The sequence below is a fragment of the Crinia signifera genome, chromosome 1, assembly GCF_055691185.1.
Source record: "Crinia signifera chromosome 1, ASM5569118v1, whole genome shotgun sequence".
NCBI lineage: Eukaryota > Metazoa > Chordata > Amphibia > Anura > Myobatrachidae > Crinia > Crinia signifera.
In genome coordinates, this window is record NC_139217.1 from 81,770,151 (window position 1) to 81,787,812 (window position 17,662).

Sequence of the window (17,662 nt, forward strand, 5' to 3'; positions counted from 1 at the left end):
GTATTATCTGTCTTGTGGTCTGGTAATATATGGGAGCAAATGAAAATCAACTACTTGCTCCAAAACCGGAAAACCAACACAGATAATTGAGACAAATTGGTTGCATTCATCTAATTTAACAAATTTGTCTGAACAATTATTTGTCCGTGTTCCATTTGGGAGCAAATGGTTGACTGTTATGTGTTCCCATACACTACCAGCTTTTTTTTCCCCATCCAAACAGATAAATATTTATATACCCAGTTCCTTTTTTTTTGGCATCAACCCAGACTCTGCTAGCGTGTGGGTGTTCTTTTTTGATGAAAATGTGTCTTGGGATGCATAGCCGTGCGACTAGGATACACCATATGTACATATACAAGTGTCACACATCAAATTAAGCATTTTTGGCAGCATCAATAGATGACATTTTTTTTTTCTATTTCATCATGTTAATTACATCATATTGTGTTTTGCTTGATTATAAGAGCATATAGGTTCAAGAGATTTTTGCTTGATTTCATTTTCAACTGTCATCCATTCAGAAGTGATTCAAAGTAAACCAGTTGTGTGGGACAAGAAAGTTTCACCATTGTGCGTGTGTCTATTAACGTGCCATTGTTGTGAGTTTAAAAATATTACTCTCCAATTGAGTGTCCCATTTTGGTTTTGTGTGCTGTCACCTGCCCTTCGATGGGAACCAGTAAAGTGCGGCAGAGATTAATTGGGCTGCACGTGCAGGAGCCCTTTTACTTTCACCCGTCACAGCTGAGAAAAATGAAATGCGTAATGATGTGCACCGCAGACTGATCTCGAGGTCCCAGCTTAGAATTATGAAGTCATCGTTTCTTGTATTGTGTGCAGTAAAGGATAGTTGGTCATCTCTCCAGCACTGTGAATTCAGTGCAATCTTTATAATTAATTTGCAGTATGTGTATATGACCATCTATTAATATAATTGATGTTGGCATATATTACATGCTTTTAATTTATGTAATTGAAAGGAAACTACAGGCTCAAGTAGGATTTTGATAATGACCGTAAACCTTTATAATGGTACCAGTTAGATCCCCATTGCCATCCATCAAAAGTGAGCGAGGCATTGAGTGTATGTAAGTGTCCCCAAGGCATTTCTTTGGTTATGTGAAATCATTAAACTCCATGTTCTAATTTAGTGTGCAGTGTAAACATGTCCTTGCTATACTATATACAGGTAGTGCGAACATAGCATTCACATTCAGTCTTTCTTCATAAATCCCTTGCCATTGATTTAGCAGCGGGTGGGCAGGCAGATGCCTGCTCTGCATATAACCTATTGCTGCTTTATACCATTGATAGAGTAGCCTTTCAGAGTCAATGAGCTTCTGTCAATATAAGCTTGTCAATGCTACAACTCCATAGACTTGTGAGGCAGTGTAAAGGGTCAGCCCCTTTCAGGTTTGCTGTGATGCAGATGAACTGTAATGCTTAAACAACTATTGGAATTTTTATGTCGTCTCCTTGTTCTTTCTATTTCTTTTTTTTTTCCTCAGTCCCACCCCTTTTTTTTTTTTTTTCTTCTTCTTCCTTTCCCCCTTTTACAAAGTCATTGACGAGACATTCAGTGCTTTCTAAATTGGAAGTTGCATTGTGATAAAGACCCAGTACAGATTTACGGAGGGCTGAAAGCAGTTAGATCATGTTCTTTTCATGGTGCGATTAGAATCAAATCGATTTCCCTACAGCCTTCAGCATTCAGATGGCAATGGGAACAAAGCTCGGGGGCTAGACAAGGGACAAAACGACTGAACTGAATGTTAATTACACTCCACAGCCTTATTTTCTTTTGATTTGAAGCTGACTGGCAACTAAATTAACACAAAGTGTGACCATAACTGCAGCCCCATTCTCATTTAAAAGGGGAACCGTCTCTAAAAAGACTACTTTACAAAAAAACAAGCCTGGGTCTACTGATCTTTGTCATCTTGGGGCACGGCTTCACTTTACAAAAAAATGCTGAGATAATGAATGTAATAAATTTATAACGGTGACTCTCGAGTCCAAAGTAAACTCTTAGGTTCCCACTCGAGGAACATTTCGCCCAAGAGCCCAGGAATCGCCTTGGTATTCATATCAATTTAACTATAATTGGTAATTATGCAGATTTTAAGTCAATGGTAATTATTTGACAGACGTAATTGCATATTAATGTCCGGTTGCAGAATATGTAAAATGAACTTGGTGATTTTGCAAGCGGTACTTGTGTTAGAAATGTTAATGTGGCTTATCATGAGGTTTGTTTGTTAGCAGAGCTGCAGTCAGTGCGGTGCAGGATGGGCGTTAGTTTCTCATCCCAGACTGCAGCTGCACTCAGTTATTTGATTAGCGGTGCACTGAGCTGTCACTTTGCACCTGCAGCTGTCTCCGTCTTTTTTTTACACCTGGCATCATGATTGATTCTGCCTGGTCTAAGACTCCTGTTATGCGCCAGCACATACAAGTACCTTGCAGTGCATCAGAAGACTTTCCCCTCGCTCTTTATTTCATATGCCCATAAGTTTTTTAACCTGAACCTGAAGAGCTTAAAACTTTAACGAGAACATTCGTGAAAATGTATTGACATTCAGAATATCTGTGGTTTGCTAATGGGTTACCATTGCTTTTGTGTTTAACCCTTTGCGTGCCAACGTTGCTGTTGGCGATCCCCCAACATATTTGCTAAAAATGCAAGTGTCGCTCACAGCGACTGTTCTTTTAGTATAAATAAATACAAATTAAGCCAAGTCAATTCATTGAAGTTTAATTAAATATTGCACCCCAAGTTAGTCGCTGTGTGCGGCACTGCCGTTTTTGACGAGTATTTAGAGGATCTCACAGCAACGTTGGCACTCAAAGGGTTAATAAAAAGGTTTGGCAATTTTCCCACGTTTGTTGACAAATCCCCTTGGCACTCAAAGGGATAAATTCTAAAGGTCAATAAATTTAAGGACATCATTATTACAAAATAGGTAGGTGTTCTTTGCATTTGTTTCACACGCTACTTGTGTCTAGACAATGGACAGAAAATATTTTGTTCTCTTGGAAGTTTTGTCAATAAAAAATCTATGGGGTGAATTCAATTTTTTTTGGGGGGTGGCGATAATTATTAGGAGGTCCACTGAGCTGCCAATAATATGTGACCTCATTGCTTAGTGCGCAATCACCTGGACTCTGTATAACTTGCCAAGGATTAGGATCCCGATGACCAGTATAAAGACATTGGAATCCCGGACGCCGGTATTCAGACGGGAGAGCGCAAAAAAGCACCTTGCGGGCTCGCTGTGCTCGTCATGCTGCGGGCCTGGTGGCTCGCTTCGCTCGCACAAGTTCTATTCTCACTCTATTGCTGTTGTGAACCCCCAAGTTGGAGAATAGCCGGTACTTGTGTATTATCACGGCACCTGATTTTACTACGTACGCAAACGTAGTGAAATCGCATCGCATGCCATTATTGTATGGCATGTGATGCGATCTTAACCGTTATAATGGCATTTAATGTACTAAACCATTAAATGACATATAATGTCATTTATTTACGCCCCCCAGTATCGACGTAATCCCGAAGCCTGGCGAGCGCAGCAGGATGCGTCCGACCTTTTTATACCCCCACTATCCACGTCAGCGTGGAGTTGATTCTATATAGTGTGGCGAGCGTAGCGCGCCCCGCGGGGGGATGCGTATTATGTTACATGTATTATGCGTCCTCTCGCGGGGCTCGCCACGCTTCGGGCTTGGTGGCTCGCTGCGCTGGACACACTATATAAAATCAACTCCACGCCGACGTGGATAGTAGGGGTATGAAAAGGTCAGGCGGACGCGTTCCGCCGCCCCTCGCGGGGCTAGCTGCGCTCGCCACGCTTCGGAATCATGTGGGGGGGCCTAAATAAATTACATTATATGTCATTTAATGGTATAGCACATTAAATGCCATTATTATAGGTCCAATCAGAACCGATATCTCATCGCATGCCATACAATAATGGCATGCAATTTTTTTTATTTTTATCATTCACTACCCTGAATAGCCCACTACGCATATGCCGTAGTGGGCGCCGTGATAATACACAAGTACCGAATAGCCCCAGTCGGTCAGGATCATGACTGTCGGCCAGTTGAATAGTTGGAATTTCGGGTTAGTCAACCGGCTCCCGTACACACTGAGCAATGTGTGAGATTGGTCTTTGTGACGTGGCAAATCGGCCCAACATCACTGTATTCTATACCCAGCTTAACACTCAGTGATTTTAGGTTTCTAGGCAACAAAGATGTAATTAACCAATTGATGCAGTCACAGCCAGCCATGTTATTACCCTGCACGCTTAATCAGAACATAATTTGGCTCCCTTTTGCTTTGTTTTGAGTTGATGTTTCTGTATTACCAGTTTTTAGTCACTGATCCAGGTTATGGTAGGGGGTTGTGGATATGTTACGAACAGCTGCATTTAGTTGTTTCTTAAAGGGAATTTATGTTTAGATTAAGGGAAACTCATCATTTTCAGCTCTATACGAACATCTCTCAAAAAACCTAATGATATTACTGATGGGACAATTTATTGAGAATATTTGGGTGATATCTAGGCTTGTGGGGGCTACCCACAAATGTTAAGCATTCTCAGGATATAAGTGAAGGAGTGAACTGCATCTGATATTTCCAGTATCTGCAGCTATCCCCCCATTTCGACAGCAGTCGCAGCCCAGATGGTCCTGTGATTACGATGATTATTATGACTATTCTATGAAGGCCTCTTTAGTAAGGGCTTCTTAATCATGCGCTTTTTCAAACTGAAATTAATGTAGTAATCTAGTTTCCTATAGCCCTATACACACTAGAAGATAAAGTGAAAGATCTTTCAGAAAGCCTGTTCTGAAAAATATCTTTTACATTATCTTCTAGTGTGTATGCTTGAAGTAGTTCAAAGTGCTTGTCGTTTATGATCCCCCTCCGTAGTGCAGCATGTCAGGAGGCGCGCACACACACCCCCCGACCCTCCGATGCCGGCAATCTCCGTAGGGGCCCAGGATAGCCTAGTGTGTATGGGGCTTAATAAATTACTGTTTTGCTATATAACCCCCACCCCTCAGGGGAAACCAGCAACAATACAGATGCTTTTGCTCAAGAAGTTATAAATAAAATCAAAGTATTGAAGTTTTTTTTTTATAGTGTTTAAAGTTCTTGTATGTTTACTTGAGACTGTTGCAATGTGTTTTTATTTTACTGTTCAATTTTCTTTTGCTATAGGAAATGGCTTGGTTACACTGTATTCTGTCTATTGCGTTAATGTCTAACATTGAGATGTACAAGTAGTTTGTCCCAAAGGAGACTGGGGATAACAGATTGCCTAGCCATTCTTACACATTAGTGCCTTGTAATATAGCTGGTGTGGCCTTAGCCATCCTTCCCTTTTCTCCTAGCTTTTTTTTTGTTTGATGACCTTAAATGACTGCATCAAAACTACGATATGCTAGTAGCCAGAGGTGTAAAATGCAGTAGCCATTTGGTCACATCTAGGAACAACCGCATCAATTGAAATGGGTCTTTTAACATTTAACAAGTGCCAGGAGTATATTACGCCCCTTTTCAACTGCTGCAATAACCCGGGTTATCGTTGAGTAAACCAGGGTTGCAGTTCAGTAGGAAAATGTAAAAAAAAAAACACAGGTCCACACCTGGGAATCCAACCCAGATAGCGAGCAGGAAGTCAGGAAGGACACGGGTAACAGGGCAGTGTAAACTGATGACCTGGGACCCGGTAAAAAGCATAGGGAGAGGCCAGTCTCAGTGCGTTGAGGTATCAATGACTGCACCTCTGAAGTGCGAAGGGTGCCTTCTCACAAATAACCCAGGTCACCAATACATTGTGAAAGGGTTCTGACATAGGTTTGTCCCAAAACTCAGTTGTGACCCTGATTTTCAGTGGAAAAAAAAAGATATTTGTTTCTGGGCACTGAATTTCAGTAGTGAAAACAAATCCTTTTCTTCAGATTTAAGGTTTCTTTTTCAATTGTGGCACACAATTTAATTGCGAATTGTAGGTTAATTGTTGTAGTTATTGTCATTACTCCAAGTGGCCAATCTGTAAACAATTAGGCGCACATTTCTTTTATATGAAGATAATCTTAAATTGTTTTGAGTAGATCCTGTAGCATTCCCTGTGGGTACTTTTTATTGCTGTTTCAGTTACTATTTAACAGCAACCCTTTGATAATATTACAGACCACCCTGTATTCGGTCACTGTCCTATAGTTGCAGCTTTCTCATACAATAAAAAAAACAGCTGCAAAGATTTTTTTGTTTTGTTTTGTTTGTTTGGGGTTTTTTTCCCCTCTCCTCTCTGGATCTACTCAAGGGTAAAATTCTCCCCATTTGTCTTGCAGACACGAAGATCGATTGAGAAGTTATTGGAATGGGAAAACAATAGGTTATACCACAAGGTGAGTACCACGGGGAGCAGCTTCAGTGTTGAAACTTGAATTGCACAGTATGGAAACAGATGCTTTTGTTCGGCAAAAAATATGAAAGGTGGATAAATGGGCGAATGTGTGCGCCACAGTAAAATAGAGCTCATTTTTCTTCTTTTGCCATCCTTCTCTTCCAGCTGTGCTTGCACTGGAGACTGAGCAAAAGGAAATGTGAAACCAATAACATGATGGAATATGTAAGTTAAAGGGCTGTTTTGTGAGTCTCTCTATTAAATGATCATTTATTTTGCCTCTGATCTTATTCTTTTCCCCGATTATTAATCAGTAAAGGTGTCAAGAGCTTAATCACCCGAGTGGAAGGATTTTCTCCGGTTCACGAATGCATAGACTCTTGTGTAAGGCTGATTTATAAAGTTATGGAGCGCTCGGAGACAAGTGTTTGACTGTGCTGTGAATAAAAAAAATAATAAATTAATTGCCGAAATAAAATAGCCCAGGCGGCATTGATGCGGTGTGAAATTTGCAATTGTGTATGAAAAATAAGCACGTCTTTGAGTGCATGGCAAGTTTGAATCTTAATTAGCATTTTACTTAATGGCCACATTCAAGTGCACTTTTATTGTATAATTCATACATAAATCTAAATCTATTTGAAATTAGGAAATTAAATACTGTACAATCTTCTATCTTTATGGACTTGGCTTGGATTTTTTTATAAATTGGTTAATTTAACCCCTATATAGTTAAAGCTCACATTTTTGTAAAAATCTGAATATCCGTTTAGAGGATTTGCTCATAAATTATGGTTCCGGTGTAATGCGTGCTTTTCCAGCTTCAAAATAACTCCTACAGTGTAGCTCATAGTATTATATTGCAGCCTAGAAAAGATCTGATCTGATTCCGATGGATTGGGCTGATTTATATCGGAGGTGATTGGATCCAATGCGTGTTCCTGTGTGGATCATATCCTCAAGATCATGATCTCTCGAAATCGGATCATCAGCCGCACATTGCTTTTTAACACCTCTGATGTATCGCATCAGGTTTCCCTTGAAAAGCACCCCAGTAGTTACAATGCGATTGTAAACATTATTGGACCATTCCATTGTTACGTATAAGATATCTGTTTTAATATATACATTTTCGTAAAAACTTTACACAAGGAAGTTTTTATTTAAAAAAAAAAAAAAAAAAAACATGGACCTAAAATAAAACTAGGCTTATTTTTTAGGTAGAGAAAACATATTTTATACTCCACACTAAATCACAAAATATAGTAATCCTGAATGGAACAAACCAAGTCCGCCACAGTTTTTTGTAAACTTTTACTTAATAATTACCCCGCCCCCCCCCCCCTGCACAAAAAGTGGAGCCTGTTTTAAACTTTTATGGAAAGCATACTTCCAAAATTCTACAGTGTCAATTATGGGACATTTTTGCCTTCTTGCTCTTTTCTATTACATATATTGAACAAGATTTTCAAATCCAGTATTAAACTGTACTCGGGCTTAACCTGTGTATTAATGTAGAAGTTACTGTACTTTTCCTTGTTGCACTTAAACCTCTGTAAAGAGAATCAATATTCATAAGTACTTGCACAATAGACCCTGGAGACTTGGTCATTAATTAGTTCTTAAAAGACCATGATTAGCGGTAAGGCATACTTTAATTGTAAAGGTGCCATCAAAGGAATTGGCCTATTGTTCGGTGATACAAACATTCTGAACTCTATCACTTAGTTTGGCAGTTAATAATTAGCTGATGCTTACTTTAACAGATTTCGTGACCTTTCAACCATATGTTTGTATGCTTCTTTTCATTGCTTGTGGGTGTTGTTGTTTATTGCTCCGAAACACCCACTGGGTAGCATCATCTGATGGACTGGGAACTCTAAAGGGTATACTTTGTGTTTGTTTGATTTGACCCTTTTTGCTGCTTTTTTCCTTAGTCTGGTTTGTTCTAAGGCTTTGTGAGAGTTTCTAACTAGGCAATAAATGTCACATTTGTATTGGTGATATGATTGATGGGACAGAAAGCTGATTAATGTATTTTTTTTTTTTTTTTTTAAACAGGTCATCTTGATAGAATTTTTACCAAAGACACCGATTTTTCGACCGGATTAACTGTGTCTGTGATTTTCTTCCCCCCAAATGTCGTCCCCTCACTTTTTTTTTTTTTTTAAATGTTCATATGGACTTATTCCAGTACCCTGTATTTACAATGGTGCCTTGCTTGGTGCTTTCCCAGTGGTGACATAACAATGGTTCTACTAAATCTTGTGGTTTTTCCTGTGTTATAAGGAATGTATTTCATGTTTCTTTCCTTTGTGTTCACAAGTATGATAGCTCCATATACAGTTTTACCGTAGTTCAAGTTCATTTACATGGTTCATTATTTATTCTAGAAAGCCTGCCTGTTTTATGTGTGTATGAATGTGTAATCCTCCAGTACCATAACAAATAGGCGATGGTTCAACACCAAAGGGTCTTTTTTAAGACAGACCAGGGAAACAAATCAGTTCAGTATGCAAGCAGTACTACCTACTGGACAGATATGCTTCCTTGGTCTGTTTCGACAAAGACCCATCCGGGTCGAAACATTGATCACGACTCTGATGGTATTAATGATTTGCAATTTTCTCTCCTTGTGAGTAATCAGGGAGGACCCTCTTTAGCCTATGTGCTATGGTACAGATATACTTCGGGTGACTTGACACCTGAAGAACTTTGATTTGAAAGGTGCTTTTTTGTCTTATTATTTTTTTTTCTCATCATTATTATCATGTTCCACTTTGGGAACCAAGATGTCAATGCACCATTAGGAATTCATGTCTGCCCGAAATGATCATCCTGTCAGCTGGATCTGTATAGGATGTCTTGAAAAATGTTTTAGCTGATATGTTCATTATGGATGTTGGAAATACTTGGAAAATGTGTATGCTGCGATTTGCTGGAACTCAGGACCATATAGATGTGCTACCATTACACTCTTGTCCTTATTCTGTATTCCAGACTCCTCCTCCCTCTTCCATTACTAATATGTTGACCTGCGGTTGGAATATCGTATCACCATTAATATCATTTCTTAATTCTTACCATGTTCCCCCTCTAGTTGACTACTTCTAAGATACTTGACTTATACATGTTCTAGATATTACTTTGCCTATATTGGTTTACGCAGCTTGTCCGTAGACACAAACGTCATTAAAAAACAAGTCAATACAGAGAGACCTGCTCATTGTTGCACAGTAAAATCAATACACAATCTTAGTTATTTTAATTATTTAGTTTTTTTTTTTTTTTTAAATCGAAGATTTTCAGATTTCCATTATTTTTTTTTTTATTTTACCTTGGTGTTGTCTTAACATCACCAGTTCTAAAACTGTGGTTTATGATATGTAGCATTTTAAATACAGATGCTCTGTTTGAAACTATATAAAGAATATAATGTTTATTACTACTATAAAATCAATATTCCTTTTTATGGTAAATACATTGCTCCTTATAATCAGCCATGGAGTCTTAAGTTCTGTCCATTATGGATGTCAAACTGTTTTTTTTTTTTTTTTTTTTTTTTTTTCCTTGCTTTTTTATTTCTTTTCACTTTTTTTAATGTGTTTATTGGATTGTTGCTTTTTTTTCTTTCAAAAAAGTAATTCTACTATTAACCCTTTCATTATCAGTAGTGCATAAATTTTGCTCAAGGCCCTTCCCACCCTAAGCCATTAAAACAAAATATCATTGGTTGCCCGCATTCATTATACCGCTGTCGCCTGAGCAAGCCAGAGGTCACCCTGCTGACTTGTTGCTAGGCCCAGGTTATCTTCCCCATGCTGAAAAAAAGAACAAGAATAGCAGTGCTGTAAAAATCTGTATCTAAATGAGTGAATCAATTAAAGTATATTTAATAACGTGGTAAAAAAGCTGCTAGGTCAGGGTTGCACCACGCGTTTTGCTGTAAAGCTGCTAGGTCAGGGTTGTACCAATGTGTCTTGCTGTAAAACTAGCAGCTTTACAGCAAAACGCGTTGGTGCAACCCTGACCTGTGCTATTGGACTTGGACCATCTTTCGGAAGTCCCGGCCATCCACCACCTGGCAAAACGGTTGCATACTAGTTGAGGTACCTGGCTTTGGTCTCACCATCAAAATCATCAGGATCTACACCTACAATGGCACCCAGGATATAAAATTAATTTTTGACTCCAACAGTTGGGACTACTTCGATTCATTCACCTATTGGGTTGTTTACGCTAATGCACATGGTCTTCCATTTTTCCTGAAATGTGTTGTTTTATTACATGTTATTAAATATTGTTTTTAATTGATTCACTTGTTTAGATTTTTCCAGCGCTGATTTTTTTTTTTTTTTTTTTTTTTTTTAAATTGCTGCATATGGAGCTGACTGCTTTGAGCCATCAGCACATGGCAAGCACTCTAAATTAACTTTTGTTAATTCCCCTTTTTTCTTCTCTGAAAATAATAGTTAAAACCACCAGTTAAAAACTACCAATAAGCTCCTAACTATAATTTTTCAAGCATAGCTTGTAACTGGAAAGGAGCTGATTAGGTGGTACAATGCTTAGAACATCTCCACCAAAACATCTAGTGGTACTTATGTAATATCTGGGCGCCCGATTTTTTTTTATCGCATTGCATGCAACCAAATCGCATGCGATGCGATCGACCCGATTTTTACATTGGATCCAATGTTAAATGGTCCCTGAGACCCGATTTTACATTGTGTCCAATGTTAAATGCCCCGCAGACCCCATTTTTTTTATTGTATACCCACCCTGTTCATACCCCCACTATCCAAGTGGGCATGGAGTTGATTTTATATAGTGTGGCGAGCCATCGCGCCCGAAGCGCGGCGAGCGGATGCGGAATACATGTTAAGTAGTCCGCGTCCCCTCGCAGGGCTCGCTGCGCTCGCCACACATGAACAGGGTTGGGTATACAATAGAAAATGGGGTCTGGGGGGCATTTAACATTGGACCCAATGTAAAATCGGGTTATTGTATACATTTCCAATGATGACAAAAAATTTAGGGAGGAGTAAAATTTGGTAGAAAATCAGGAATTTCTGAACCTGTTGTTAAAGGTAACATTGTAGCTCCAGATTCTATTCTATTGTTTTCTCCCCTTCGGTGCATAATCACTGCTGTGTTTTTTTCAGTTTTAACGAAGGAAAATCATGTGTACAGACAGATGTCCATATGTTGTTGCTGTAAGATGCTTGGCTTGTCATCCTATTTGTACATTATTAAAATGGGAGAATTATAAATGATGAAAAGGTTCAGATGGTTTTACTCTTTATTTACTGTCTTATATAAATGTATTAATATTATTTGTAAACATTTTCTTACAAACCTAAAAAATGAAGCAATCAAATTCCACATACAATGAATGAATGGGGGTGGTCTTCTACCCCATTGTGTAAAATTACAGGATTTTTACATTTCTATAATGCTGTGACCAGACCACTCAGTTATGTCAATCTGATGATGGCTAGGCAGGATTTCTGCAGTGAAGGAAGGGGATGGCTCTATAGCCCCAAACACGCTGCTCAACTCTCAGCTGAAATCTGCACAGTTTATTCATCTGAGCGGCAGGAAGCTATGAACGATGATCAGGGCCGTTTAGCTCCCAGGGCGAAAGCTGCACGGCTCGTCCGCCTCTAGAAACGGCCCTGACGGTGATGCGTGCTCCCACATCACCACTGCCCCAGCCACTTATATGCTGGTATTACCAGCAGGTGAGCAGCAGAGTGGACGGCTTTCCATAGTGTCTTCTGAGGTAAATCGCTGAAATGGGCGAGAAACGCTTGTTGTGTATGCACAGAGCATTTTTCAGCACAGTGATTCACCCCATCGTCTGGCACCATACACGCTGGGCAAATGGCCAGTGTGTGTGGACCTTTTTGGAAGGAGATATGTGTGTTCTGTTTTACATTTTTATAGAATATATTTTAAGGTGTTAACAAATTCCCCTTATTGGCTGTTATTTACATTTATTGTAGGATCAAAGGTATGCACAGACTTGCACAGTTTAAAATGTCACAACCATATATACATCAAATGAATGGAGTGTTGCTTGTGAAGTGTCCCAGTGGAATCCTTGGAATTGCATCCTGACAGTTAATAATTTTCTGCAAAATCTTAACATAGGGGGTTATTCTGATTCACTCGGAAAGGCACAATCCCTCTAATGGACAAAGCCATATGCACTGCAGGTGGGGCTGATGTAACATGTGCAGAGTTAGATTTGGGTGTTATTGTTTCTGTACAGAGTGAATATTGTCTGCTTTATTTTTACACTGTAATATAGATATCAGTTTGAAGTACACCCCCACCCAAATCTAACTTTCTCTGCACATGTTACATCAGTGCATGTGGTTTTGTCCATTAGAGAGTGATTGTGCCTTTCCTAGTGAATCAGAATAACCCCCATAGTGTTTCTGGTTGAATGGTTTCCTTCATCTGGTGTAGGAGTTAATGGAATTGTTTCATGATAAAAGTGATCGTGTCCAATTGACTTTGGTCAGTGTGGACCCACTGCTTATTCACAATTGTGCCCTCATCCATGTTACCATCATGAAACTGTTTTTCCACAATTTTTTTAAAGTAATTCCAGACCAGGGGTGGCCAAACCTGTCCTCAAGTTCTACCAACAGTGCAGGTTTTCCAGGCAACCTGTGGATCTATAGTAGGAATGAATGCAGCATGTTTTAAAATGTGACAGTTAGTAATGACTACAGCTGTGCACCAGCTAAGTAACCTGGAAAACGTGGACCGTTGGTAGATTTCGAGGACCGGTTTGGCCACCCCTGTTCCAGACCATATGCATTTGTCACATTGATGAATCGTACACGTTTCTGAGACTTACAAGGTTTTTGTATTCCATCTTTAGTGGTAGAGCAGCATCCAATAATTTTATGTTTTGGTCAGCTTTGCAAAGATTCCCAGAATGCATAGTGTTTCCAGCAGCACTAACACATCACGTAGGTCATAAGGAACAAAACGTATACAATTCAAACTGAATGTCTGGAAAATGAGAACATGTAGACCAGTGGTCTGGAACATACATAGCAGCAGTGTACAATACAATCTGGTACATTGGGCATATTATTCAATATAACGAGGTGGCACAAGATAAGCTAGTACACTTATGAAAATGAATCCAGTAACAAATGTATTGCCCTGGCCTTCAAAGATAAGTGTTTGTTTTCATTTTATTTATGGAAGTATTGGAAGGCAGTGTACACTTTCTGCTAACACTTTTAAAAAAATCAGAATACTGGTTCCAAACAAGAAGAATTAGGGTGACTCAAATTATGTGAGAGTTCTTACATTTCATGGCTTCTTGTTGGAAATAAAACTGTTAGAACAATAATTCAAGCTGCGAAAGTAGGAAAATATTTCTGTGCTATAGGCCACATAACCCATTTACAGACATCCGCTTCAGTTTGGCCTCCTGAGACGAATGGGTCTGGTATATTGAGGATTGGTAATGTTTAGCATTAGCAGAATGCTACTAAAGCAGTGGTCAGGGAACTGGGTCCTCATTACCCCACGCAGTGCATGTTTTGCAGGTCTCCTCACAATCACAAGTGAAATCATTAACTCCACCTGTGGACCTTATAAAATGTGTCTGAGTAATTAGTACACCTGTGCACCTACTGGGTTACCAGCAAAACATGCACTGTGTGGGGTAATGAGGACCGAGTTCCCTGACCACTGTACTAGAGGTACACCAGCTCCTGGTGCTAATAAATAAATCTGAATTATTTTACACTTACTGCAGGTCAATAAGACCAAATAGTTGGTCAAAAGAAAAAAAGCTAGTGACTGCGCCAGTGGGCAATATAAATAAGTTAAATATTACATGTTCTTTGAATTTAAGTTAGAGATTTCTTATCTCTTTTTAACTGTACATTTATATTTATGCTAAATGATAGCATACTCAAATGCTTATACACATGGATATATATGGTTAAAATACTTTTGCTGCTGCCGCCACATAATCTCTAAACATAATTGTAAATGAGGAAAAGTTAATTTTCTGATACAGTTATAAACAGGTTTGCAAGTGAAATGGTATTTACCAGGTATAGGAAGTCCAGACCTCAATGTGAAACTCCAGGAATTAGGAAGGGGTATCCAATGTCAGGGTCCGGATCGCTGTGGGTATTTTTGCTGCCCGTGTGCCAACTTGGACAGCTATGTTTGGGTAAGTGAAATGTTTGTTTAATACACTGAAGACGATGTCTCATATCAATTTCTGTAGATTTGCACGTAATAAATCATCACATAAAACATATAGTTAAAGTCCATATCGTAAAGTGCGTAAGTATTTCCACAATGTGTGCAATTGCCAGAATGAGTGGCAGGTAATTGCCAAATAGGGGGGCAGATGCACTTACCTTTGAAAAGTGATGAAAATGGAGAGTGATAAATCACCAGTATACCCCTGTCATGAATTGTATACCCCTGTCTGTAACATGACAGGAGGTGATTGGCTGATGCGTTATCGCTTTCCACTTAATTGCTTTTCAAGACTTAGTGCATACAAAGACGGGGTGTTTGGGTTTTTGTACATTTTTGAAAATGCTGTAAAACCGCATTATTGTAAAAGTAAAACTAATTACAATAAGACAATGGTAAAGGTGGAGTGCATAAAGGGCCCAAATTATGTTCTTTCGATGGGAGAGGTGGAATTTTCAGACAACCAGATTTTTTGGACTCCTTCACATACAACAATCTGGAACCTCCCTGAATAATATAGTCACACTCCTGTAGCTGCTGCAACTCATTTCAGGTAGCAATAATCCCCTTTTCCATGCAGGATTGTTGGAGTGTGAAGTACTGGGTATTTATAGTATGACTGCTAACTCCTTCCGGGTCCCCGGGTCAAGGATGGTTTTCCAAATTAAAAACCATATAGTGCTAATAATAATGATTTGAACACATATTTATGGTGTGTTGGATCATGTGTAATGGGCATTAGGGTGTGTGGCATAATGTGGTGTTCCATATTTTGTAAGGGACCTGCTGCATCTTCCCCATGCCAAGTTCCATAAAAGTCCCCTGACCCTAGCAGAGTTGCACAGGTCCTGCAGGCATCTCACACTAGGTGGCTTATTGAGGGTAGGGGTATAATATATCAGGGTGAGATTTTTTAGACGTGCAATTGTTGGTCAAAAACGGGCAAATTTGCATGCTTTCTGATATTGCACATGTAATTATGTGCGAATTGCGGTAAAATTTGCACGTTTTCACTTTCATTCATTATGGGGTACTGAGGTCTTATAACCTTGGGGAATAGAGGGTATCCGACAGGAGACAGGTACATAACATTTTCTTCAACCAGGGTGTGCTGGCTCCTCCCCTCTACTTCCCCCTACCAGCCAGTTTTAGAAAATGTGCCCTCAGGAGAGGATGCACACTCCTGGAGCTCCAGAGAGTTTTTTCTTCAATTTCTTTTAGTTTGTTATTTTCGGGTTGCTGTTTGGGCTTCACAGCTTCCCTGCGATGAGGGAAGCCGGGGGAAGGGACTGCTGCAGGCCTCTCAAGGAACCGAGCTGATCCCTGCTGCAGGTCCACCGACCTGAGAGGGTGCTGTTACCGCGGGCATTGCGCTGCAGCGAGCACACCCCCAGCTGCTGCACACCCCTGGCTCAGCCTGAAAACGTCGGTGGTGAGTAATAACCGGGTCCCCTCAGTGGGGACGCCGGTTTTATGTGCGGCATGATGGCGATGGCCCTGCACAGGGATCGCGCGCAGCTGTTTTAACACTGCAGCCACGCCGACAGACTGGATGCCAGGCATTGCCACTGGACCACCAGGGCATATACCACTTTGTGGGTCAATCCTTATTAAAGGGTTACCAGGCGCCAGTATAAATATTAGCATAGCCCGGGCGCCATCACAAGGGGCGGGGCTTAGCTCAGAGCGGGACCTGAGCGCGCCTGTACACTGCTTCCTGCTTCTTCTCATGCTGTGGGCGCCATTACAGCAGAGCAGAGATCACTCCTCAGTGCAGCCTTGAAGGGAGAGAGATCAGTCAGCAGAGACAGCAAGTATAGCGCTTGATAGCGCTTCTAGTGTGCTATAAGCCACTGATAGCAGTTCACAGTATTAATAATATTGGTGTCTGTGCATAAAAGCCGGTCTATCTAATCGGTAGACCAGGTTACAGGGTGCTGGTGTCCCCCATATTCCTCTGAGTCCCCCACTGCTAGTTAAGCAATTTTACACTGTCATTTATATATGTGAAACTGCACATAGTGTGTTTAGATACATATATATACTACTGTACATTCACTGTGTGTGTGTTCAGCGTGGCTGCAGTGTGTTTAAGGGGGTATTATTTTCTCCAACATGGTGAGAAAAATAACTTGCATGATTTGCAGCAACAAGTTTGCTCCTAGCTCCACATCACAGGTTGCATGTGAGCAATGTATGTCACCACAGCTCAGTAGCATGTCTCCGCAGCGCAGTAGCTCGCAGGCTGACTCCCAGGAACCTTCATGGGCTACTGGTATGAAAGCCATGTTAGAGACTGTCTCATCACAGCTGGCGACAAATAATTTGCAGACTAAGCAAATCCAACAGGATCTAAAGGTCCTGTCAGCAAGGGTGGATATTCTTACACCCATGCCAGGGGTGTCCCGCAAAAGGGCGCTTGATGCCGTGGCACCTGACTCCGATATGGATGATGGCGATGGTGACGCAGATTATATTGTAGATTCACAGGCGTTCCAGTCTTGCATTCAAGGTACTGAAAACCTTGTCCTTGCTGTTAGAGAAGTACTAGATTTACCTCTAGCCACACTGGTCGAGGGTGACCCATTTTTTGTGTCACTCAGAAGGCAAGACATAGTCTTTCCCGAACAGTCTGATTTAGAAGAGGTGTTCAAAGCTGCCTGGAAAAATCCAGAGAAACGCTTCACATTGTCCAAGCGTTTTAAATCTACCTTCCCTTTTGACCCCACGGGCAGGAAGGTGTGGGAGGAGCCCCCTATAGTGGATGCTTCGGTGTCCCGCCTTTCAAAAAAGGTGGTGCTCCCAGTCCCAGGTACCTCTACCTTAAAGGACGCTGTTGATAGGAAACTAGATGGCACAGTAAAGGCTATGTATGCAGCCTGTGGGGCATCTCAACGCCCGGTGCTTGCTAGTTGCTGGATGGCAAAACCCATCTTCACATGGGCAGGCCAGATACAAGAAGGCCTGTTGGGTGACATGGA

At 40.5% G+C, this 17,662-nt stretch overlaps 1 protein-coding gene across 1 annotated transcript in view; it reads left to right on the forward strand.

Moving 5' to 3' along the window:
* Positions 1 to 9,927, forward strand: part of CHIC2 (cysteine rich hydrophobic domain 2) — a 39,859-nt gene extending 29,932 nt beyond the window's left edge. The window contains exons 4-6 of the mRNA XM_083168377.1: positions 6,373 to 6,429; positions 6,594 to 6,653; positions 8,490 to 9,927. Of these exons, the coding sequence (XP_083024503.1) occupies positions 6,373 to 6,429; positions 6,594 to 6,653; positions 8,490 to 8,540 (168 nt within the window). The 3' untranslated portion in view covers positions 8,541 to 9,927. The remainder of the gene's footprint in view (positions 1 to 6,372; positions 6,430 to 6,593; positions 6,654 to 8,489) is intronic.
* The last annotated feature ends 7,735 nt before the right edge of the window (positions 9,928 to 17,662 follow it).